General features: G+C 37.8%; 1 protein-coding gene across 2 annotated transcripts in view; it reads right to left on the bottom strand.

The window, feature by feature from the left end:
* The window catches only part of PRKCE (protein kinase C epsilon), a 288,770-nt gene that overhangs the window by 22,300 nt on the left and 242,008 nt on the right, over positions 1-24,462 (bottom strand). For both annotated transcript variants that reach the window (XM_017811754.1, XM_017811753.1), the window contains exons 12-13: positions 6,853-6,991; positions 4,279-4,467 (exon numbers count right to left, since the gene is read on the bottom strand). In XM_017811754.1, coding sequence (XP_017667243.1) covers positions 4,279-4,467; positions 6,853-6,991 — 328 coding nt within the window. The remainder of the gene's footprint in view (positions 1-4,278; positions 4,468-6,852; positions 6,992-24,462) is intronic.

The raw sequence follows: 24,462 nt of genomic DNA, 5'->3' as shown, positions 1-24,462 counted from the left end.
TTCATTTTTAGTACACCATTAGTGCCAGCAACTGGAACTAAGTGGTCTCCTGTGGTGTGGTAATTTCTGAACTACTCACTTTTAAACTATTACTATTCCTTTCAGCAAAAAGCTGTACAACTGATTTAAGACATTGATATCAAATGATGGCAGCTCATAATACCCTTCCTGATCTTGCACTGTTATTTTTAACTTATTTTATTAGCAATTGTTCTACTTATTTCCTAACTCATGTGGACACAGAATCCTTTCAATTCTAGTAGCAATAAATGCTGTTCTTATATACACATGCACATTAACATTATAGAATTATCTCAAGCATTGCTATTACTTCATATTCAGCCATTATATAACATTTGCAAATTAAAAAAAAAAGTGCACAAAGGAAACAAAATGCGATAATTATTCAGTGCCTTTTTAACCCAGGTATCACATTAGACTATACTTCTGTAGAACAAAAAAACTTAGAAAAAAATAAATCTCTGAAAGGCATGCCCTTGCTTTAGTATTCCAGTTATTAGATAAGTAGCTACTGAAGCCCTTAAGACGATTTTAGATAGCTAGATCAACCATCCACAGAAGAATACCCTTGCTATCATTTTAAAGACATAACATAGATCAGCAAGGCAATTCTGTCTACGGTTTCTGATATACACACTGCTCTGAAGACCATCCTTCTCTTTGGTCTTATGTTCTACTGCTTTGCAAGCTATTTTGCAAGTGGTCAGGTCATACCTAAACTACGGGCCATATTTTCTATGGGCAGGAGAAACAAAGGTTTTGAAAGGATTACTGTGCTTTGGTGAGGTCTCTTGGAAAACCACAAAATGCATTCCTACATTCCTCTGCTTTATTTCATCTCTAGGACTGGAGTGAGCAGGTCAGGAACCAGCAGCCACACATATTGCAGAAACAGAATATGGGAACTACAGGATAAGCCTTTTGTACCATATAATCCACATATCAAAAAACTAGAATATGATCCTAGTATCTGCCATGTCATTTTTAAGAAGCCCATGACATGAAAATATGACTAGATAGTACAGTTTAGTGATGCATTTCACAAACTGCATGAAACTTCAAAATGGATGATGAGGGAGAACAAATTTTAAGAATGAATAGTTAAACCAAACCAAAACAATTATCATATGCATATGCAATGAAATAAACTTCTAAAGTAGACATTTAATTGAATGAATTTAATCCTTTTCTGTTCTGAAGCACAAGCTGTTTATCGATAATGATGCAACTGTCAGGACACATACAGCTGTTAACCATCCTGTGCTGAAGAGATGGTTGCAAATGGAGCTGACAGCCATAGCCATGTGTTGGCTTTTTATTTTCCCATACTAAGGCAGGAACCTCCTTTTATGAAAAGAGAAGCCTTTTAGAATCAGAGTTCCTACTGACTTAAACAGTAACAGGACAAAAGGTTGCTGAGATAGCCATGCAACCTGGGGCCTGAATCAAGGATCATTTGGCTCTCAAAATTTTGCTTCTTGAAGTAAATCACACATCTTAAAAACAGAGTTCTGCTTCTGTACCCGAGACCTCTGTCATCCAGCTACAAAGGGAACACACACTGTAGACATGACCTCTCCCTATTGCTTATGAAGAAGCACAGAGCCAATTTCAATGAAGAATTGTTTTCCTTACCACACAGGAAAGAATTTAAATAGCAATTCCTGTCAATCCACAGAAACAGGACTAATAAGATGTGTGGATTTTCATGGGATAAGCAATGTGCTGCCTTGTAATGCTGATTTGTAAAATCATCCTCAAATGTTTTGTTGGAAATAACAGAAAAACTGTTTCTTCAGAAAGTAAGAAAACATTGTTACTTAATAGAAGAGAATGTCTTATTAAACTTTCCTTACATGCTGTTTGAAGGAGCGTAAAAATACACAGTTTCTAAAGAAGAAAACCCACATCTCAAAGCACAATGTGAGGAAACGAAGTGTTCCAAAGTTAATCCCTTGCTACCATTCAGCAGTAAAATACACAGATGCCTCTTTCTTTCCTCTGTTTTTCCTGTTCTTCATTTAACAAAGTGTGGACAAGGATAACGTGAAGAACACAAGTTTCAAACAGGTTTCAGACCATAGATGCATAGACAGTAGGTTGCTAAATGTAAGGAAATCTGTTCTTTTTATGGTGTAAACTGCCACAGCTCCATTAAATTATATCAATTTATGCCCATGAAGACACCTTGTCCAATGAGGAATAATCTATTATTACAGTGTAAATCTATTTAATGGATGCAACCTCTTTTTAAGGATTATAACGGCATTAAGGATTAACTTCAGACAGAAAGATGTCAAATAAAAAAATGCTATGACTATGGTAAGATACAAACCATCACGCCTACTATCAAAAGGTAGACCCAGGAAATCAGTCTCATAAAAATTTATAACAAAGTCAGTTTCAAAAGAAATTAGAGGGATTAACACCCTTGCACTTACATTCAGTAAAATACATAGCTTAACACCCGCAGTCCAATTCTATGTCTGCATTGGTGTGTGGTTAATGAAGGAGTTGTATAACAACAGTTAGACATCTCACTACTTGCACCATCAATTAGACAACATGGTAGGGCTCTGATTGTTGAATCTATTTCTCTCTTTCCTATGTACAACAAAAACCTTCTCCCAATAGCTACAATGGCTCTCCTACTTAATCCAGAGAGTTATCTGTTAAATTTTCTCCACCAACAAATGCTTCCATCACTCAGAATAAAAGAAAGGTCAACTAACGTAGATTCACTCAAGAAGCCTGTGGATGGCAAAGGAACAGTCTGTTCACACACAGTGAAACAAAAACACTACATACAATCTCCTGGACTGAAATGAAATTCAGGTGTGAAAACTGACAACAACCTTTTCTCTACAATATGCTGAAATAACTCCCATATCCTGGATATCAGCCTGAATTCTGCAGCTCAAGTCCATACATTTTAAAGCTGAAGTAAAATAATCAAAGGGTTTGGAAACAAAAATGGATACATGAAAGTATCATGTCAGCTAATAAAGAGTAATCAGAGAGCTATTTGGTGGAGAAGGGGAAATATGTATTAATAAATTATTATCAGTATTAATAAATCCTCCATGTTTTCACTTCAGTGAACGCGGCAAAAGAGATACTCCAGCAAACAATTCAGAGAAGTTAACTTTGACTTCTGTTTTCAGTCATCTGCTAGAGCATCTCTCTCACTCAGCCAGAAGGAGCCTGGAGCTATTTTCATTAAAAGATCAAGATGAGCATTTCTGCAGAATGTGTTACCCGCACACTGGAGTTAAAATCAGAATTCATTCAAGTTTTATATATAATTTCAAAATGTAAGCCTGTATGAAGAGCTCTGCAGGATTTTACACTACCAGCTGCCCTCTTAATTGAAAGCTTCCCTTATTTCAAATGCTGAAAGAAAAATACATGGAAAGGTAGAAATTTTCCAGTTTTAAAGAAGGTGGAAAAATGGAATAAAAAACAAGTTATTTTTTAAGCCAGAAACCCTCCTCAGGTTTTCAAACTGTGGGGATTGGCATACTGCTTCTGTATTATTTTGTTTTTAATTTTAGGATGATACTAGCACAGAAGAAAGAATTTATTTCATTGTTAAGGTAATGAAGTAAACCTGACTTCAGAAAGATAGTCTAAAACCAGAAGTTGCGTAGTGACATGCTTTGACTGATTAAAAAATTGTGGCATTTGGTGACACACATTTCTGTCAAGTCACTACTCATACTGAAAAACACCAACCAGAGCAGAAACAAGTACACTAAAGTAAGACTGCTTATCAAAGTGTTACATGAACTATAAAACAGCTGTAAATAAAGGACTTTCATTTCAACCGATCCTGATGACAGGGGAAGAAAGACATAGGGACAGGAAATGTTATAAGTGGGTTAAATAAAAAACATTGTTTCTTTAATTCTGTAGCTCTTCCCCCCCTCTACTGAACATGCAGCATATAAAGTGTCAAAGTGATAGCACAGTTCTAGCTGGTTGGGTTTTCCCTGAAACATGAATCTGCAGTACACAGATTTATACACTGTACAACTGCGTGGAATACAAACATTGTGTTCCTTTCCCACAAGCGGTGTAATTTATCCCAGGCCCCATTATCCTAACAGTGGCACTCTGAACTGTGCTTGAACTCCCAGTGGTGACTGCTCTCAACAACTTTCAGCAAATTCAATTTTAATCAAGAGAAAAAAGCAACAAACCAACACCCCAAAAATCCACGAAGAGGAGGAGGAAAGCAAGTAATGGAAGACTCACTGCTTTTAAAATGCTGACAGCTTCTTTACTGAGCCAGACTGGATACAATACATCATCGTGAAGGATGGATTCAAAGAGATCATCTTCATTGTCAGCTTCAAAGGGGGGTTGACCAGCCATCATTTCGTACATGAGAACACCCAGAGCCCACCAGTCCACGGACGGACCGTATTCTAACTCCTGGAGGATCTAGCATAGAAAAAGAGATTGGATTGAGTAGACAAGTTAGACAACACTCTTGGCTGCACATTTGCTGTTTCAACATGATACACCCCTTCTTTCCCCCAGTGCCTAAGAAGGACTAAATCCCACACTGATTTCAGTAATAGCAGGCAGGGTCTCTTACCCATGCAATTTGCCCTAACACAGCTAAGTGTCAAAGCAATGCTGTTCTCAGAAGTACTGACTGAGTTTATCAGTCCCCTGAGTAAAAGACTATGCTAGTGAGCAAAAGAGCTGCATATCCTTCCAAACTGTTTAAAACAGGTCACGCTATAAGGGGAAAAAGATCACATATACAAAACAGATTGGTGGAAAATGTGAAACATTTCCTTGTCTCTATCTTGAACAAAACAAACTGAGCCAGCTTGTAATGCTGCACAGAGACCATCTGAGGGATTTATTCTTGTCCTTTAGGTAGGGCTGAAGGAAGACAAAAGCATTTTTGTTCAAGTTCTTTTTACAGCATGAAACCACCGTACAAAACATGGCTGTAGGACTCTAATTGCACTTGGTCTCAGAAAAACTGGCTACAACTTTTCATGTGGCACAAGTTCAACCTTGTAGCAAATACCTTTAGTAGGGAGTAGTAGGTTAGGATGATGGAATTTTATTGTACTACTTGGTGTTATAAGAGTAGTGTTGTACAAAGAACAAGTTTAGTTCTTGGTTCCTTTTCACTCTAAAGAATGCTGCAGTTTGGCTGCAATGGTTCAACATGACAGGGGACCGGGGAAAGTAGAGTGGGGTGCCTGTTTAAGGTAAATCTGACTGCCTTAAAATGAGATGGAATGAGCAACAAATCCACTGCCTCCTTATACAACACTTAATGTTACAGTCAGAAGCCCTGTGGTGAACCGCGTGAGCTTAGTACTGTATTTGGGAATCAAGACTAACATAAACCAAAATTCAGTCTTAACATAAAAATAGAAATGAGTTTAACTTTGGATGCACAGGCCTGGATCCCAACTACATTCTTCATTGAATGGAAATTACATTTTATAGCCATTAAATACAGAAAATGGTACTCTTCAAAAGTATACTTTTCCAGTGTTCTGGGCACTCTTTGGAACTCAAATATTGCTAAAGAACAGGAAATTGAAATGTATCACCATGATGCAAGAGAAGAAAAAGGAGAACAAACTTCTGCAATTAACACGATGAATCAGAAGCCTGAGTACTGACTCCAGTGAAACCATGATTTCATGCAAACATTCTTGGGCTCTTATTACTGCTTTATTTTCAGTAATAATTTTCAAAGAATTTGCCAAAGGACTCAGTTAGTATACTGAATCAGAAAAGAGTTCATACAAAACCAAACCCATCACACTGGTATTTATTTCCTTTTAGTGCTGGAATACTTTTCAAACTCTGTAAAATGCACATTTATATTATGATAGTTTCAAGATGATTCACACCTTATCAGTTGTGCTACCAAGGTTTGACAGCTGGGAACACTAATACTATGGGTTTATGATTTATTGTCTCTAACAAATAATAAATTGCATTTTTCCTCACTGCAAATTTATGGTTGATAAAAGACAAACCAATGACACTTTTACACTAAATCAGCACACTGAATTTTCAATGGAAAGATGCACACTTTACTAACTAAACTGAGCAGACAAAGTCTGCCTAGCAGACTAACTGTTCAACGTTGATTTCAATATTGATTCATTTTAGGCATTTTGAAATGCATAATATTAAAATCTAGAATATGTAAAACCTGCACTATTCTCAGCTATTTCTTTTATGCAACAGATGCCTTGAAATGTTGCCAACTGATATGCAGCATCCAAAGTTTCTATCTTTCTATGCGAGTGGATACTTTGTGTTTCTCCATATAATGAGAAGTACCACATACATAGTATGTTTTACTCACAGATATTTTAAAGAAAGAAAAAAATTTATATTCCCACAAAGACTCTAGGCAAAATGACACCAAACATGATTTCTTCCCTATGAACATGCCCTTCTAAGTCTCATTAAAAAATAAAAACATTTTTATAACTATTAAAGACTGCTGAAGTAGCAATACTCAGTTTCATCTAGCACCTTAAAGGCTTCTACAAATCATAACAATGATGCTAAGTTAGAAATGAGCGAATGGAGAAGAACACTTAATTTCAGAAAAACAAGTAATAGAAAAACCATGCTTGGTTACTCCTCTCATCATGGTATTCTTGTCAGCAGTAGAGTAAACAATTTCTGCAAGATTACCTAGGTGAAACTGCAGCAGAATCTAGTCTGCATCTTCTATTGTTTTCACTTACATGTAAAGAGTGTCTAAAATTACACATGTAACAGTCTGATGAATGATAATATCTGTACTCTTAGTGCAGTGCAAAAAAATACCTCTGGAGCTATATAGTCAGGCGTGCCACAAAAGGTTGTGGTGGTCACTCCATTCAGAATCCCTTCTTTGCACATCCCAAAGTCAGCCAGTTTACAGTGGCCTTCTGCATCCAGAAGAATATTGTCCAGTTTCAGGTCCCTGAAATAGAAAGGCCTCAAATTAAATCAACTCTCAAATTTTGATCATGTGCTCTTGAATTTCATAATAAACTACAGAATATGATAAATAAATGGTTTCACAAACACCACTGAGAAACTGTCCTTCACATATGTGCAGGAAAAGTTGCTACCAGTCAATAAATACACCTACTTAAAGGCAATAAAATAAAGAAGCAGGCAATTACAAGCATTTTGCAAGACCAGTCCTTTACTCTCTTTGGCTGCATGAAAGCACAGGTGTATCCAAGACAGCATCAGAAACGTTTGGAAAATATCTCAGTTTCTTGTTTGCTACAAATCTAACATTCTGCCAATGTGAAATAGGCCAATAATGTCTAGTGAAGGCATTCTTTATTTTTTCACAAAACACAGATCACCAATTTATCCATACTCTATCATATGGGTTGAATTAATAGGTACTTTCAAACTTGGATTATTTTAATTGGATTCTTAATGTATACTAGGAATTCAAAGTTCAGATTGCAATGACAGGATGAAAAACAACATTCCCATCTTTGGGAGCATTATTTTCTGCAGTTTAAACCTGCTCAAAAATAATCTCACAGGAATATTTTGCATTCATTGTTAAACAACACAGCAGCTGTTTCTGATCACTTGTTGTAAAAATGTCTTTTGTCAAAACCAGACAATTCTTCAGTTATTAAATTGGGTAAGGTCAAAAAAAGGTTGAGAAAAGGATATCCACCTTTCCTGTCTTGCCCTCTACACATTTTCCAAATATACCATCGATGGTTATTGAATGTTCCAACACAATGGATGATAAGTACCATCTAACTTACCTGCGATTTGCCTTAAATTAAACTACACAAGTTTAAAGATTCTGGAAAGTCAGTGCATAAAAGAACTCTCACTTGCATGAAAAAAAAACCCCACAATTAAAAATTATTCATCATATAGAAATAATAAAGCAAACATAAAGCAAGTGCAAAAAATCCCACTTATATTGCATGGACCACTTTCTTTTTATATTTCTGTCTAGGCTTTTAGGTACCTCTGCTCTGTATTAAAAATACATAGTAATAAATGAGGGCATTGTATGTATGAATGAATAAAGAGGTGAGAATCAAAAGCAGAACACATATCTTTAGGAGACTTTACAGATGCTTTCAGATCAGAATTGTTTTTCCTAGAATAATTACAGCAATTTCCATAGATGGAATTGATAAAAAAAGTGTGTGTGTATAGGCAAGTTCTAAATCAGATAAGAGGAATAAAATCCCATGCCAGGCTCTGTAAACACATTTCACCCCAAAAGCCTATGAAAAGATATAAGGAGGTTTTTTTGGCAAAAATCCTTTACGCCAAAAAATTTGAGTGAGGGATGAGAAGTTTTCACTTTACTTTGAGGATTTCTTTCAGAGAAATATCTCTTATCAGACTCCAGACTTTAGAACCACAGGCACCACAACATGGTGGAAGCATTCAACTACATTAAATTATTAAACAGTCCTTCCAAGGCTGCATTATGTTAAGAGTTTTGTAGACATGTCCAAGGCTACAGTATGTTGGGATTTCCCCAGAAATGTTCTTTTCTCCCTCTCACTCCAATTTCAGTATGTGGATTTTCTTTTTTTTTTCTTTCTTTCTTTTTTTTTCTTTTGACACTTGTTAAATGCTTTTGAATGTGATGGCCCACATATTTCTTAAGCAGGTACACAGGCCAACATACAACTCAGATATTTCTGGGACACAGTGGACTTGCTGCTCAAGGTCTGCATAGTCATTGCACAGCTGTGCAGTAAATCAGACACTTGGAAGCACTGGATGACTTACTGTGTGTGTAGAGATAGGTTGTGCTGTGTACATGTTACCAAGTGGTTTGTGTGTGTAAAAGAAGTCTAACACGGCACAACAAAGTCATATTTACCTCAGTAACAGTGAAAACACTGTCTCCTACATAAGCTAGCTTTGTCAGAATGGTTTATGTAGCTGAAGTATATACTGGTTGTAGAAATGTTTGTTGCAACCAATATGCCCCACATTACACTCTTCTAAGTCCAGATCAGTTACCCTGCCCTTTTAGGTCCTCAGCTGGTCACCCCTGTAAGGCCCCTTGGAGCAGGCTACATATTTTATCATTCCTTAAGGTCATCCACTTCAGGAGTTCCTAAACAATCCAACATCCAGCTGGTTACAACATAATCCTCAGCGTATAACAATTTAACTCCTCATAAAAATCACTTCTTCCTACCTCTGGAAACTGATTTGCAAGAATTGTCCAACATAATGCCAGAGCAAACAGATATCAACATCTCTGTGCCCCGAAAGAAGTCAAATAAACAAAATAAAGCTCCCTGTTCCAATAATCACGCGCCTTCCCCAAACTGCTCTTTCAGTAAATTCCAAGTGTCACAATCAAAAGACCTGCATTAAGACAGAGCTATAGCATCATCAAATAGAATGTGATCAAGTACAGGAGGATAAGGTTCTTGCAGCTTGAAGTAGGAAATAAGCTTGTAGCTGCAGCTTTTAACCTTCCAAATGCAGAGTTATCTTGGATATTCCTAAACTAAGGAAGAATACAAGCTGTATTTCAAAAAGTCAAGATGTTCAGATAAAGAAATCAAAGTATTATTATAACTGATGGAATCTTGGAATGACTTTCAGCCCCCATCATGTCAGACTGTTAGAAAGAAGGTCATAATACCTATAATTATGATGGGAACTGATGAAATTTGAGAGGTTGCTCAGAAAAATGGATCCACCTTTATTTGTAGTATTAAGTGTTTATCAAAAGACTCTTAAATGTTATCTTAGCTCTGATCACAGGACTTCCCAGTGCAGGCAGGTGACACACTGGTGCTGTTAGAACCTCAGATCATTTAAGTTTCATTTAATGCCACCCATATGCTAGCCATGGAGTTGACTGGAGATACAGTTGGTAACCCAAGGAACTCCTAAGCTAAGACAAATGTCAACAGTAATTAAAGCACTAACAGTAAGCCACCACATAATGAATAAGGCCAAGATACTTACCATTGTCTTTATTTCCTTAAGGATTTGTATAAGACACAGAAATTAGCAATAAAAATTTAACTTGACAGTGGCAAAACAGAATAAACAAACTAAGCCAAGTAAAAACCAGGAGGAGTCTAATTATTAAATTCCGACTACCTGTAAAGACTGACAATGAAATTTTAAGCCTATCTGTAAAAGCACAAGTCAATTTAACTTTTTTTACCATTTACCAAATTATAATCTTACTTGACAGAAGAAAAACATCTCCTTCATCAAGCCAAAACAGTGCAGTGAAGCCTATAAGCCTCTTCAAAACTCTATTGAAGGCACTGAGGACATCAGCTTAATTACTCACGCAATAATGAAATTTAATACCAGTAGATTTCTGTTATCACAAAGTGCACCACAGTTTCAAAAGAAATTTGGAAGAGGCTAAAACAACAGCAGTATGACTCCCATCAATGTACATATGGGAGGTTAAAAGGTAATCTGGGAATCTGCCAAAGTGCCAAATTCATAGCTAGCCCACAAGATTATCATAGTCCATAAAAGTGCTTGCACTGAAAATTATTCTGTCAATTTAGAGTTGCCAGATTAAAAAAATAAACCAGAAAAAAAACTTCCAAAACCAAGAAACTCCACCAAATCCCCCTAATTATGCAACTTGAGAAAAAGAAGTCTTACTTAACTAAATAAATACAAGAGAGTAGGAATAGACAATGTGCAGGGAAAAAAAAACCCAACCAAAACAGACAGAGATGAGGAAAAAATGAAAAAGTAAGAAAAAAAGAGTTGTCAGGGAAGCCTGTCTTTCCAGAGCAGCAGTTTCACTGAAAAAAACCCAAAACTTGAACTTGTAGTTTAAGACCCATATTTCCCCAGAACTGTTCGAAGAAACAGCCAGCTCCCCTACTTCTCAAAAAGTAAACAGCCATCAATCTCTGGAATGTAAAGTAATTGTCTGTACAGAATGTTCCATTCTGATCCATTCTGTCTTTTAGTTGTTTCCCGTTTTTAGTGCTGGTTGTCTACCCCTGAATCAGAGCATACCAAATAATACAGTGTCAGATAGCCCAGTGACAAAGGTCTATTAAATTCTTCTTTTTCCTCATTTTGCATTCTCTTTGTTGGAACTAAGAACTTCATCTCTGTTTGACAAAATGAGTTCCTACAACCTGAGTAATTACTTGTATCCAACTGCAAACAACTTAACCAGTTAAGCTAGGAAAATGCCCAGATTGCTTGAAAACAGTAATGATACATTAAGCTGTTTCTCTCCTTTGTTTTCTTGCCAAGATACTTTGTAGAGTCAGTTCAGTTGAGCAGTCATTGTGTGAAATGTTGTGGGTTGGGTTTTTTTTCTTTTTTCTTTCTTTTTTTTTCATTCTCAGAAATCTTTAAACAGAAATTTAAGCCTTGGTTTCTATTTCTGGATACCTGCCAGCATCACAATCACCTCAGAAGCTGGAATGATTGGCAGGATCTCAACAAAGAACCAGGATTATTACAGTTAGGTTTGTGCAAGTTGGAACAGAAGAGCAGGCTGACTACAGGTAACCTGTGAGAAAACTTCCGTAACGCTCATTCCTTGCTCCACACGCAAGTGCCATGAGACACTGACTGCCCTGGCTGCCTACAAAGGCTCAGTGGAAGAGTATTTCACAGAACTGGGTTCTGAAAGTCTGAATCCCAACAGTAGCCAGTGAGATAAGCAACTTGCGTGCATGGCCCTATGTATCACACATTCATTTAGATAACACAAAATTTTCTTGTTGGAATTAAGGCAATTAAACAGTAAAGATGGATTTTGACCAGCAAAATCAGAAAGTCTGCCAAACATTTATAACGGTAGCCTTTGAGCATGGTAAACATCAGTGACTACACAAATACATATTTGAAGAACAAGATCAAGTAGCTAAGAAACTTGATCACAAGCTGGTAAACAACCACTTTACAATGTATCTGCTTCTATTCTAACTATTAAATGAGCAACCAAACTAGAAAGCATATACATTTCACAGATTGAAACATAATAATTATTATCTACAAATAAGAACACTAGAAGCAAGAATATTTATTTAGAGGGTGAAAGTTCAATGAAAGATTGTACCTTACCAAACATCTATAGAAACATCAATGGGGAAAGATCTGAAAGCAACACAAGTCTAAAGCATATAACTACTGAACAACCATTTTTTGGGTGACTTTCAACTGCAATAAACCCTTTCAATAGTGTATTTGAAATCATTGCCATTGTTCCCCTGCATGGGAAAGTCACATCCTCTCGGCACTGCAGGCTTTAAATAGACAAGCTGTTCACAGAAGAAACTACAGAAGGTAAAAGGGAAACTTCCTCCAACAAACTGGAAAATCATCTGAATCATTCCGTAGTTACTAGAGTGACTGAAATACACAACTGAAGGTAATATCCTCATTCAATCAATTAGCAATTTCAACAAGAAGAATTTTTTGTCTATTTAATTAAGGTCAGACTTCCACATTCCTGGAATTACTTTCTCACTCACTCAGTGGTATCCAAATTGCTTTTGAGACAGATGCTCATCTGCAACATCAGGTTTCTCATGTACCTAGCACAAATTTACTCTTCACTATAATTTTAGTTAATGTGGCATTTTTAACATAAATTCCAATCACAAGCAGTAAATACTTCAGTACATGGATCATTTGTACCCCACTATCTGAAATGGTATTTTCTGGAAGACTAATAAATTCACCAAAATCTTTTTCTCGTTTCTTCAAACGCATTCATGTCCTCAAAATATTGATAACTAAAGTTCTACATGGAACTAGTCAGAAAACAAAAAGAAAAGTTAACAGTTTTACTGTTCTGATGTTAGCTCCTTCAGTGATTAGCTCTCACCAACTCAACCTCAGTTTCCATACATAAACAGAACAATATATTAGGACCATACTTCACCAGAGGATTCTTTTGTTGCTCTAAGTATTTTAGTCACAACCCATCAAGAAGACTTTCCCCCCCACCCCGCAACAGATCAGAGATAAATGGTAAAATTCAAACCGTACCCACTAAGCAAACTAATAATAATAATTTTTTTTCATTTTGAAAAGCTCTGTGGGAAGGAAGGAGCTCGTACTTTCTAATGTTACAGAGCATAAACATGCAGTAATCACAGCATCGTTGGATATCAGGTTCTACCAGTGACCTCCCTTATCCGTGGAGTAAGAAATAGGACTCTTCATGCTTATGAGTGGATTCATGACAGCAGAGCAGTTTTTGTTAACAGGGAGGCAGTAGGGGGATACCTGAGTGAGATAACAGTGAGAAAAAAATGGTTCTGCTGCTTTTGTTGTTGTAGGATATCTCAGTTTTGCCTGTGATTATCTGAAAATCTTGGAATTTTTCTGCTTTGTTTTTATGTTGACCCATTAAGTAATTACTGGATTTATGATACACATTTTTGTCAGTGTTACATTACTTGGTATTATCAAAGAATAAAGGCAATAGCTAACAAAACCACTGTAGCAGAGCCATACTCAGCAATATACAGAAAAATCTGCTGTTCAGATTTGAAAACTGCTACTTTTCAGCAGTGCCAAGTTTGCAATAAAGTGAATCCACCTTATACTGATGCGTATCAGCTTGTATAATGACTAACTGCAGATGAATGAATTAAGATCACGGACTTGGTTTCAAATAAAGCCAGAGATCCTATAATTAATTTTTATCGAAGCAAACAGGGAAAGTTCAAATAGCAGGCTAAACATACATGGAACATGTTGACTTTGAATGTGACCATAGTGACACTCTCTTGTCAGGCATGTTTACTTTTAAAAACACATACATTTACTGTACTTACATAACACAACATCCATCACCCTGCCACTTGCACAAATAACTTGTGGACTAAGGGGTTGGCAGAGACGGGAAAAGGGACGTAGCAAAAGGCAGTTTGCTATCTACCCACCAAAGACATCAGAGAGAGATAAACACGTGGTCGTTGTCTATGTCTCTGTAAGCCCTCATTGTTACAAGGCAAAACTATGGCTTGCACGATGTATAACATCACATGCTTCAGCAGTGTCTAACATTGAGAAATCTTTTAGGTCAGCAAGGTCCCCAAATGGAAAAGAAGGCCATATGCATTATGTGGCCCTAATGGTTCACTGATGTCTTAATTACATATTGAACAAAGGTTTAATATTCATTTCCAGCAGCTTAAGGAAACCAATGACTTTTCTGGTAGCAGAAAAACATTGTCTATAAAATAATTTCTTTATATGGTATTTTAATGGCTTTGACCATAACTTTATTACAATTGTCGGTAGCAGCTTTGGACATTGCTGTGCCTGATCTGCTTATCTTACTATGCTGAGTTTCCTTTAAATAATGTGCAGACAAATAAATATATTGTACTTAACAGCTTTCCTTTGTATGGCTTTTCCTTTTTTATTATTTTCACATTTTTATTTGTGAACATAAGTGAAATATGTACAAGTTCAAATATGCATTATGTAAAACATTCTCTAAAACTGCCTAAGCACAGAAGGGAGCGGTCTCTATTTCTTTTTCAAGAGAAGGTTGCCTTATTCATTCACATCATGTTGCTTTATAAACCTCATCCTTCATGACTGCTACCTGGGAATGCAATAATTTTTGCATGGCCCTGAGACAGCAATGGGATGTAGCGCTACAATGCTGCCTCTTGACTTAGCCTACTCCCAAAGTCCTCATCTAGACAAGTCTTTTTTAGGATCCCAGTGGCAACTCTCCCTTCCCATGATCCACAGGCCTGGAATTTTTGTACCAAATAAGAACTGTCATGAATGGAACTGGCTTCATATTAGACCTGTTGGACAGGACAAACAATCTGCTTCAGAAACTTGCACTTAAACTAGATAGCAAGTGATTTTCTCATTTTGTAAGGTAAGGCTTCTTGAGATTTTACAAACCATTTGTGTTTTACTCTGGATGAAAACGCAAATTACTCAAAGCTTTTTGTGAAAGCAATGTGTAAACAGCCCCCAGCCTGGTGCTCCAACCAGGGACTGGCTCTGCACAGGGCCAGAGCTGTCTGTGGGTCCTGTTCCCCCACCACTCTGCTGAGTGTCCTGACATTAAGGCTACCAGCAGTTTGCTCAGGGATTTTCTTCCTTCTTTCTCACTGTCTCCACTTTGGTTAAAACCACCATTTTCTAACTTTTTTCTTGAAAACTTTAGCTGAAAAATTCTTAACTGGCTCTGCATATTCAGGCTGAGAAGGATGGGTGAAATCTGTACAACAACAACTGATATTTACTGTTTCAGCCTCTGCTACAAAGCCCATGTGTTAAGTCTTTGCTAAACGTGTAATGTGATAAACCTTGTCCTCATTGACACCTCGGTGATCCCACTGGAGACAACAGAGGTCCCCAGGCTTAGCCAAGGACTGACTCAGACTGTGGTATTCTACTGTGTGAGGTTCAATGCTTCATGCTCTTATTTTTATATCTCAAATAACATAAAAATAAGATTGTGTATTATAACAATAGGTTAGGTGGAGTGCAAACTGAAAGTGCCTACTATGTATGTCTATAATCCTTTTAAAGAAAACAATACTTAATTGTTATTTGATAAAACCACCTGATGAAAGACAGCGAAAGGATGGCACGAAGCTAGAAAAGCTTGTCAGATCAAGTTTTGAAAACTCAATTCTGAAAAAATGTTAGCAGAACCTTAGAAAGCAAATTTATCAGTAGGCACATTAACTAAGTTTGGATCTGTTCAAAAGTTTTCCTTTGGAAACAAAAAACAGTGTTGGTTTGCTTTTTTTTCCTCAGTGACTCAGTTTTAGTAGGTGGGATGACAAAATCACTACCATTTGAACAACAATGGAATACAAATTATGCGAACAGAAAGAAAAGAGCACTTGTGTTTCAGGCATACAGTTTCTGTGCTTAGCCAAAAAGACTGAAATCCTCCTCCTTCCAACTTTTGAGTGAAGCTTTCTTATGCAGAAAAACACAGAGCCAAAAAATGCATGCCTGCCTAGGTAGCACCTTGCATTTCTGTAGCAGTTCTCATTCACCTGTCTCAGCAATGAAGCCTTGTAATTTTTAATAACCAACAACAAGGACCTATTCCTGTCTTGTACAGATAACAAGAAAGACAGAATAAAAATATATAATGTAATCCACCACAATTCCATCAATTTTTGAAATTTACCTTACACATCAAAGTAATTAGAGCTCTGAAACATTTTGTTCTGGTTTTAATTTTCTTTCCTGTATTTTCCAAGATTCTGATCAGATTTATCCCACCAGACATTATGGTTTAATTGAGGCATCATGGTTTGCCCCAGGCTCCCCCATGGCCATCTCCCCAGATACATTCAAGCAGATGATTCACAGAACATGTGGGCTGCATAGCTCCCTAAAGCCGCCTATCCTTCTCCACTGATTGTAAATATACTCCAGGAGAAGCAGGATCCTGACGTGGAAGCTTCAGTTGCATTTCTAAAGTTAGGTGAGATGAGTCTGAGCCTTTGTGTATATTTAGTATAAGCTGCTTCCCAGCTTCCTGTATTCCAGCTGGAGATTTCATTCAAATTAGTTGTAGAAGTTCCATTTTGGAGGAGAAAGTCAAACAAAGGCAGACTTTATTTGTCTGCATTTATCAGTCTTCTTACTCATGGTGGAATTGCCACACAGACACACAATTTGCTAGGCTTTTACGTTATGCACTCTAATAATTCTTAATTTTTCTCACTTAGGTCACGAGGCACTCTCCAGTGCAAAAACTCCCTACATATCTATCAAAAAGCCAGATATTTAATTGCTCTACTTTGACACACCAAATAAAGGGTTCCAAAGCATTATTATTCTACATTGTTTCAGGCACACAGAATGAGTATTCTGAAAAAAAATAAAAACAACAGAAGAAAAGCTGCTACTGTAATCAGTCATGATTGAAGGCATTTCCTGTATTTTGCTATCAAACTGGTTGTTTTTTCCATTACATACCAAGTGAACTTCAGTAAGGTCAAGACACCAGAGAAAAACAGGATCAGAATATCTTTAATCAACTAAAGTTGAGTATTTTAGTCTCTTTCTTTCAGTTGTCTATCCCACATCTCCAAATTTCTTCCTTAAATCACAGATACATAAACCAGGTCAGTTTGAAATTATGACTTAGACAGTTGTTTTCAATGGCATTTAACTTGTTAGCCTTACACTTCCCCTACCCTAAAGGTCAATCAACCTCACGCTGCGTAACAAGACCAATATTATTTTAATATGATATAAGTCCAACAAGGGACATGGGTTTTCATTCACAATCACTGAACAAAACAACTTCCCTTGCTGGAAGCCTATAATTTCCACCATGCTGTCTATTTAAATCAAGTGTAAGTTCTGAAATTACTATTAAATGAAAGTCAAAGCTGCAATAGCATAGGTGAATTTGATCTAATCCTGTACATTGTCATCCTGATGTCAGACTAAATGCAGATTATTTTAAGGTATATAGCCTCCCTGTCCTGTGCTCTGGCCCTATTCTTTTTGTAGGGAAAAAGTCTTTTTCTTCCAGGAATGCCAGATGACATTTTACTTGTTAATGTAACACAAATGTCAACACCTCCCTCAGAAATGACCAGTTTCAAGCATATTGTTGACTCACTGAAGAAGGGAAAAACAGATTGTGTTAAACTCAGTGATTCTACAGAGAAAGCTTTTGAGATGTCTGATGTTTCCACCCATGTGGAACTAGTAAGGAAGGAGACTTCAATATGGATGGTAGGTTGCAACAAGAGCCTAGACCTTTCTCCTGGAGAAAAGGAGCCAAAGAGGAGCACAGGTTGACGATCTGTTGCGTCAGGTGGTCGAGTGACAGGAAACAGTTAAAAGGCTGTGCAGTACTAGAGGGGACGAGATGGAGGTAGACAGGTGGTTTTAGAACCATTCCTATGGTGAACACCACAGAGAATGAGGCACCTTGGACACTGGTGATCCCCAAAAGAAGGACTCGCTTAATGCCCCACTCTCCAGCATTCCAACCAAAAACACACATGAAGTTTTAAGAGCTGTAGACACCCGTGAGCCAAGGAGAAACTGTACCAGGAGCACACAGTGTATACTGTGGAAACAAATGATGAGTCCTCCTATCAGCTGACTTTGTTAAGGGGCACTGAGGTGCTCATCTGGTAGCCTGTCAGCAAGTCACAAGAGATATGCTGCCTTCCAGGAGCTAAGGTGTGGGATGTTGCTGAGAGGGTGCCACAACTTGTCAAGAACACAGAATACTCTCCCATTGCAGAAATAGGAATGCAGGCAGAAATGATACCACAAGCCAGAACCCGGGGCAGAATCAGGGAAGACTACAGAACCCTGAGAGTGCAAGTGAAAATACTGGTGTACCAGTTATCTTTCTTTCTGCCTTACCACTCAGAGGAAAGGATGCAGTCAGAAATAGATGTATAATGCAAATCAACTTCTGGCTTCATGGCTGGTGTATTTGTGAGGGTGTTGGCTTTTATGATATGGGGACATTCTTCAATGATTCTAGCCTGTTGGAGAGGGGTAGGGGACCCACCTGTCTAGAAAGGCAAGGGAGTCTTTGGCAGCAGGCTGACCACTGTGGTGAGATGGGCTTTAAACTGAAGGACTTAGCAGGTGGGGTCTAAACTGGAAATGTTCATGCCATTGCAAATGGGGAATAAGCCAGGCCAACCAAAGCAGAGACAAATATTTCTTTGCTGCCTTCCAAGACAAGAAACAAAAGATCAATCATCTCAAGTGTATATATACCAATGCACACGTCCTGGGGAACAGAGGGTTGTCTCCAAGGGGGATCATACAGTAGGCATTTGCTACTGACCTCCAAATCAAGATGATAAGGCCAACAAAGTAATATTTGGGTCACTTAAAGCAAGCTTTGGGTCAACAGAACCCAGCTTTTATGGATCACTTCAACTATCCAGATATTTGCTGAAAAAACAGTAGAGCAGCTCACAGGTCATCCATCAAGTTCCTGGAATGCGTACAGAACTGCTTCCTCACACAAATGTTAGAAGTGCCAACCAGGAATGCTGGACTTGCTACTCACAAACCAAGAAAACCTGCTTTGTAATATCTTGGTCAGTGATAGCCTTGCCTTCAGTGACCACCATATTGTTGGAGTTTGGGATCTGGCTGAGCATACTGAGGGTTAGTACTGAGACAAAGATCTTAGAGTTCAGAAGAGCAAACTTCAGCTTGCTCAGAGCTCAGTTAGGAGGGATTGTGTGGAAAACTTCCATGGAGGATAAAAGAGCTGGAGTGTTTCAATAATGTTTTCCTGGAAAGACAAAACCAGTTCATCCCCTTTAATGGTAAGGGAAGTAGGCAGAGCAAGAAACTCCCTTGGCTTGACTGCGAGCTTCTGAGTCTGCTCGAATACCAAAAGAGAAGTGTACCAGAGCTGGAAAAGCAGATGAATATCCATTGAGAAATACAAGGGCATTGCGAGGTTGTGCAGAGATGGAGTTAGAAAAGCAAAAGCTCAGCTTGAACTGAAACTGGACAGAGATGTCAAAAACCACAAGAAAGGGTTCTTCAGGTACCTAAACAACAAGCAGAAACAGAAGGTAGAAACTGTCCCACTGTTAAACAGGAGAGGTCAATTAGTCACCAACAATGCTGAAAAGGCAGAGGTTCTCAACATTTTCTTCAACTGTCTTCACCAGCACTGTTGGGCCTCTGGTCTTGGGAACAAGAATCCATGTTCATGCAAACACAATCCACCATCAGTGAAGGAGGAGCTGATGTGCAAACTATTACAGGAGCTTGACCCCTACAAACCACTGGGCCCTGATAATATCCACCCAAGGGTGTTAAGGCAGCTAGCTGACATAGTTGCAAGGCTGTTCTCCATAATCTTTGAGACGTTGTGGAGATCCCAAAAGACTGGAAGAAGTCTAATGTCAACCCCATCTACAAGAAGGGCTAAAAGGAGGATCCAGGAAATTACGGGCTCATCAGTCTTACTTCAGGTCCTGGGAAAGTTATGGAACGAATCCCCCTGGAGGCTATCACAAGTCAGATAAAACACATGATTGGGAAAAGCCATAATGGATTAACTAAAGGCAAACTGTGCGTGACAAACCTGACTGCCTTCTATGACAAAGATCTGCTCAGCTGATGTGGGGTGAGTGATGGACACAGTCTACCTGCATTTCTCCAAGGCTTTGAATACAGTTTCCCACAGTTTCCTTCCAGAGAAACTGACGCGTTACAGTCCAGACAAGTTGTTCGTGTGGCCAGCGAGGAAATGGCTGACAGGATGAACCCAGAGGGGGGTGGTAAACAGCTCCTTCTGGAACTGACAACTAACGACAAGTGGAGTCCCCAGGGATCAATATTCATCTCAATGCTGTTTAATATCTTCATAAGTGATCTGCATGATGGAATCAAGTGTACCCTGACAAACTTTGATGACGAGACCAAGCTGAGTGGGCAAGTGGACACACCGGAAAAGAGAACCATTCTGAATGAAGACCTGGGTACGCTAGAAGAGTGAGTTAACATTACAAAGTTCAACAAAGACAAGTGTAAGGTCTTGCATGCAGGAAAACATAATCCAGGAGTGGAGCACAGACTGGTATCTACCCAGCTGAGGAGCAGCTCTGTGGAAAGGGCTCTGGAGGTCGTGGTGGACAACCATCTCAATGTGAGTGAACAGTGTGCTGCTGCAGCAAAAAAAGTCAATGGGATGCTGGGTTGCATCAACAAGGGCATCACCAAAATGATGATCAAAAGACTGAGAAGCCTATCATATGATGAAAGGCTGAGGAAACTGGGTTGCTCAGACTTCAGAAGAGAAGGCTCAAGGGAGACCTTATCACCATGTTTCAGTATTTAAAAGGTGGCTACAAAGAAATTGGATACTCACTTTCTAGGAGTCACATGGAAAAGATCAGGCTTTAATGGGTAACTCCTAGAGAGAGTCCAATTAGACACAAGAGGAAAGATTTTCACAATGAGAATAATCAGCCATTGAAATAATCTCCCCAGGGAAGTGGTGGATTCCCCAACCTTGGACACTTTTAAGATTCAGCTGGATAAGGTACTGGGCCATCGTCTAGACTGTGCTTTTGCCAAGAAAATTTGGATCAGATGATCCTTGAGGCCTCCTTCCAACCTGATATGTTATGATTCTATGATTCCCAGCAGCTACTAAGAAAACCTCATGCTTTGGTGCAGTTCTGTTATATAAAGTAGAAGACCAGCCTGCCTGAACACTGCGATAAGACTGAGAGCAACCTTATTATCTACCTAGTGAACACAGATGCACACAATAAAGGCTATTCAGTGCTACAAAGGTTCTCTTCTTAATTCAGATGAGGTTGTTTATCAAAACAAAGCTAATGAAATCCCTGTTTCTCAGGAAAGGAACCAGATGCTTCAACATACTCCTAGATGAGAACACACAACGAAGATGGAGAGCTCTTAAAATATTACAATCTGCTAGTAAAAGGTAGCACAAATCTTGTACATCCTCAATAATGCTTATTTTGTGCTCCTATCAGGAACAAACAGAACCACTGTTAAATTCAGGGGAAAACAGAAAATGTGTCAATGCTTGGAAGATACTTTATAACTTGAATTGATCTTCTTTTTCTTTCATTCCTTTGAGCAAACTCTATATACACACTGCAAATTTTTAAAGAAGGTATTTCAAAAAAAAAGAAGGAAATATTTTAGTTTGGCAACTGCAACATGGCCTGTCAATAAAATGGCCAAACAGAGGTGACTGGGAGCATTTCCTGAGCAAGCCATTAATGCTCCGGCATGAGCCAACATTTCAGTGCCTTTTCTGTACTAGCCAATGCCATCTGCACCTATATAATGCTCAGAAAGTGTAAAGAAGAAGGATTGGTGAAGGTTTTTACATATAGTGTTTCTTTTTATAAAAGAAACAAATTTATCAGAATCCACTTCCCCGTGCTCCTAAGTGTATCCTTAGCAGGGAACTAACACAGCTCCTAGCAGTAAGCAGACTTCTGTTAAAGCTCCATGTCATGTTTCCATGGAGAAAAATACTTTATTAATCAGAAAAGAAAAACTCTGCATTGAACTTTTGTACAGAAACTGATTTTTTCCAACCTCACTGTGGTCTCAGTTTGACCTCTTGGGTCTTTTTATGGAAAGCCATTCCACAGAGTGGTGCATACACAGAATGGACTAAATAGATTACATAGCATAAATGAAATGATGCAATGTAGCAAGAATGTTGCTTCCAACAAAATGTTTGCTTATATGGAATCACTAGAAGAAAGATTTTAATAATTTCTGCTTCTATTCTGATTTCAGTAGCATAGTTCACATATCTAAACATCTTTTTAAACAATCACATGGTCTGAACTTGGGAAGGGTATGTAGGCTCTTCATTTAAAACCTTTTCTAACCCTGCTGTATTTACTGGGGATGAAAACAGCAGCAGTCAACAGCAGTTTAACAGATTTCTGCAGAAATTCTTGTAAAAACTGTGAGTCAAATCTATTTTGTCTTATAATCTTCTAAAAGCATTCTGTTACACAGATAGATTTATCTGTTTCAAAATTCTGTAGAGTTAACAATTTTCTCTTATGTTTGATGGAAGATCACTGCAGGGGAGGGATTCTGGCAAAATTAAGAAGAATATTATTTGTCCATAAAGTATGAAGAAGATACCTGAAAAAATTGGAGTTGCTTGCCCTTCTATGTAATCTATACATAAAATAAACTCCTAATGCTGCTTCCAGACAGAGGTCATACAAGCTGATGGTTCCAACTCCAAATCTTGCTTTGATATGTAATTAGAAAGGGTTATATATGTTAATACAGAGAGCTATATTTTATGAGACACTCTTTTAAAATTATGATTCTGTAGCAAAATCAAATTACTTTTGCCCTCAACTTTGCCAGAAAGCTGCACAGGCATTTCTAGACAATCTTTTCATGTGCAGGAAGTTTCAGCTTCAGCATTGTTTCAAATATAGTTGCAACAGCCTTCCTCCATCTCCTCTAGAAAACATATGCTTGGGAATGCTACTTTGGATGCAGTGCCAACATAAAATTTCATCACTTAAAATCTACTTATACAAGGCACCCCACGATTTTTAATTAATATAAATGCAATGGAAAGATGACTCACGGGTTACTCACGTGAAACAAAACATGGCATGAGTTAAGATATTTACAGTGTATTCACTTTTGCCAGCATCAAGGCGAGTGCTATAGCAATTTACCTTCAGCTGTGAAGACAGAGAGACTATTGAGAGAAGCCAATAGTCCAGCCCAAATGCAATAGAGAGACAATTCTGAATAAAAGATTTGGGAGGCTAAAATATGATGTTAATCTCTAACATTTGGTACTTTCTGGATAGCCACTGCATGTAAATAACTTCAGTAGGATTATAGTGTAAACTACTGACCAACATGGGCTGTTCTTGAACAATTATTTATTCTTGAAAAATTATTTTTTATTATAAAAAAAGTTATTTGGGGCCTGAGGAATTATTTTTGTAACTTCTACGTGCCCAGCCTCTTCAGAGATCTGCTAACCAGACTTTATGTTCTGACAAGATCAGAAATTATCCTATAAAACTCCCAGATAGTTATGTGGGCAAAGACTAGCAAGGAACCTAATTATACAGCTTACACATAAAGTTTAATTAAATTATAATGTTCAAGAAAGTCTCTTTGTATCCTTCTGACAGCCTTAAACTGAGCACACTGAGTACAATTTAATTCCATTGTAAAATTGCTTTGCTCTTCTGGTGTCAGAAGGAGCTTTTACTGTAAATGAGAACCATGATTTTTAAAGAAATAGTCTCTTATACACCAGATGGTGGCTCCTCTACACGCATGTCATGTCACAGTCACATTTATTACACAGTTTTATTATGTATTATCACATCCTGAATTCCAACTAGAAATGCATGAATAAATCAGTCTCTGAGAAAGATCACCAAAACACCTTTAAAACAAAATGGGAGAGAAGTTGCAGAAGTTGTGCTATATCTCTAAGACATATATATGATATATTAAACTCAGCATTTCCCAACTCTGAAACAAATATAGGTATTAGTTTATAGTCTCTGCAACTTGATAGTGCAGCAAACAAAATATTAAGGGGCAATATAGTATGATTCTCAACTTAGACTTTAAATGATGACATGAAGTACTTTATTAGCAATGATACAGTTTCACTCTTTGCTGCCCACTCAGCCCGTAGCATCAACCCTTACACTTTCTTTCATACTTCCATGCTACTATGCTGTAATTAGGCAAATACAACTGTGTTTGCTTTCTAAATGGATTCTATTACATAAGTTGTGTAAAAAATAAACCCTATTTTATATGACAGGATTTTTTCATTTTAGATCTCTCCTGGATTAAGTTTATACAGACAACTAGTTTGCCATAACTAAGAGTGCACATAGCTGAGCCAGGGGAGAAAAGTCTGTAGAGGTAATGAGTTATACGTAGAGGTAA

Source organism: Lepidothrix coronata, unplaced genomic scaffold, assembly GCF_001604755.1.
Source record: "Lepidothrix coronata isolate B3197 unplaced genomic scaffold, Lepidothrix_coronata-1.0 Scaffold33, whole genome shotgun sequence".
NCBI classification, from domain to species: Eukaryota; Metazoa; Chordata; class Aves; order Passeriformes; family Pipridae; genus Lepidothrix; species Lepidothrix coronata.
Note: the sequence above shows the minus strand (reverse complement) of the source record. Positions and strands in the feature narration are given on the sequence as shown.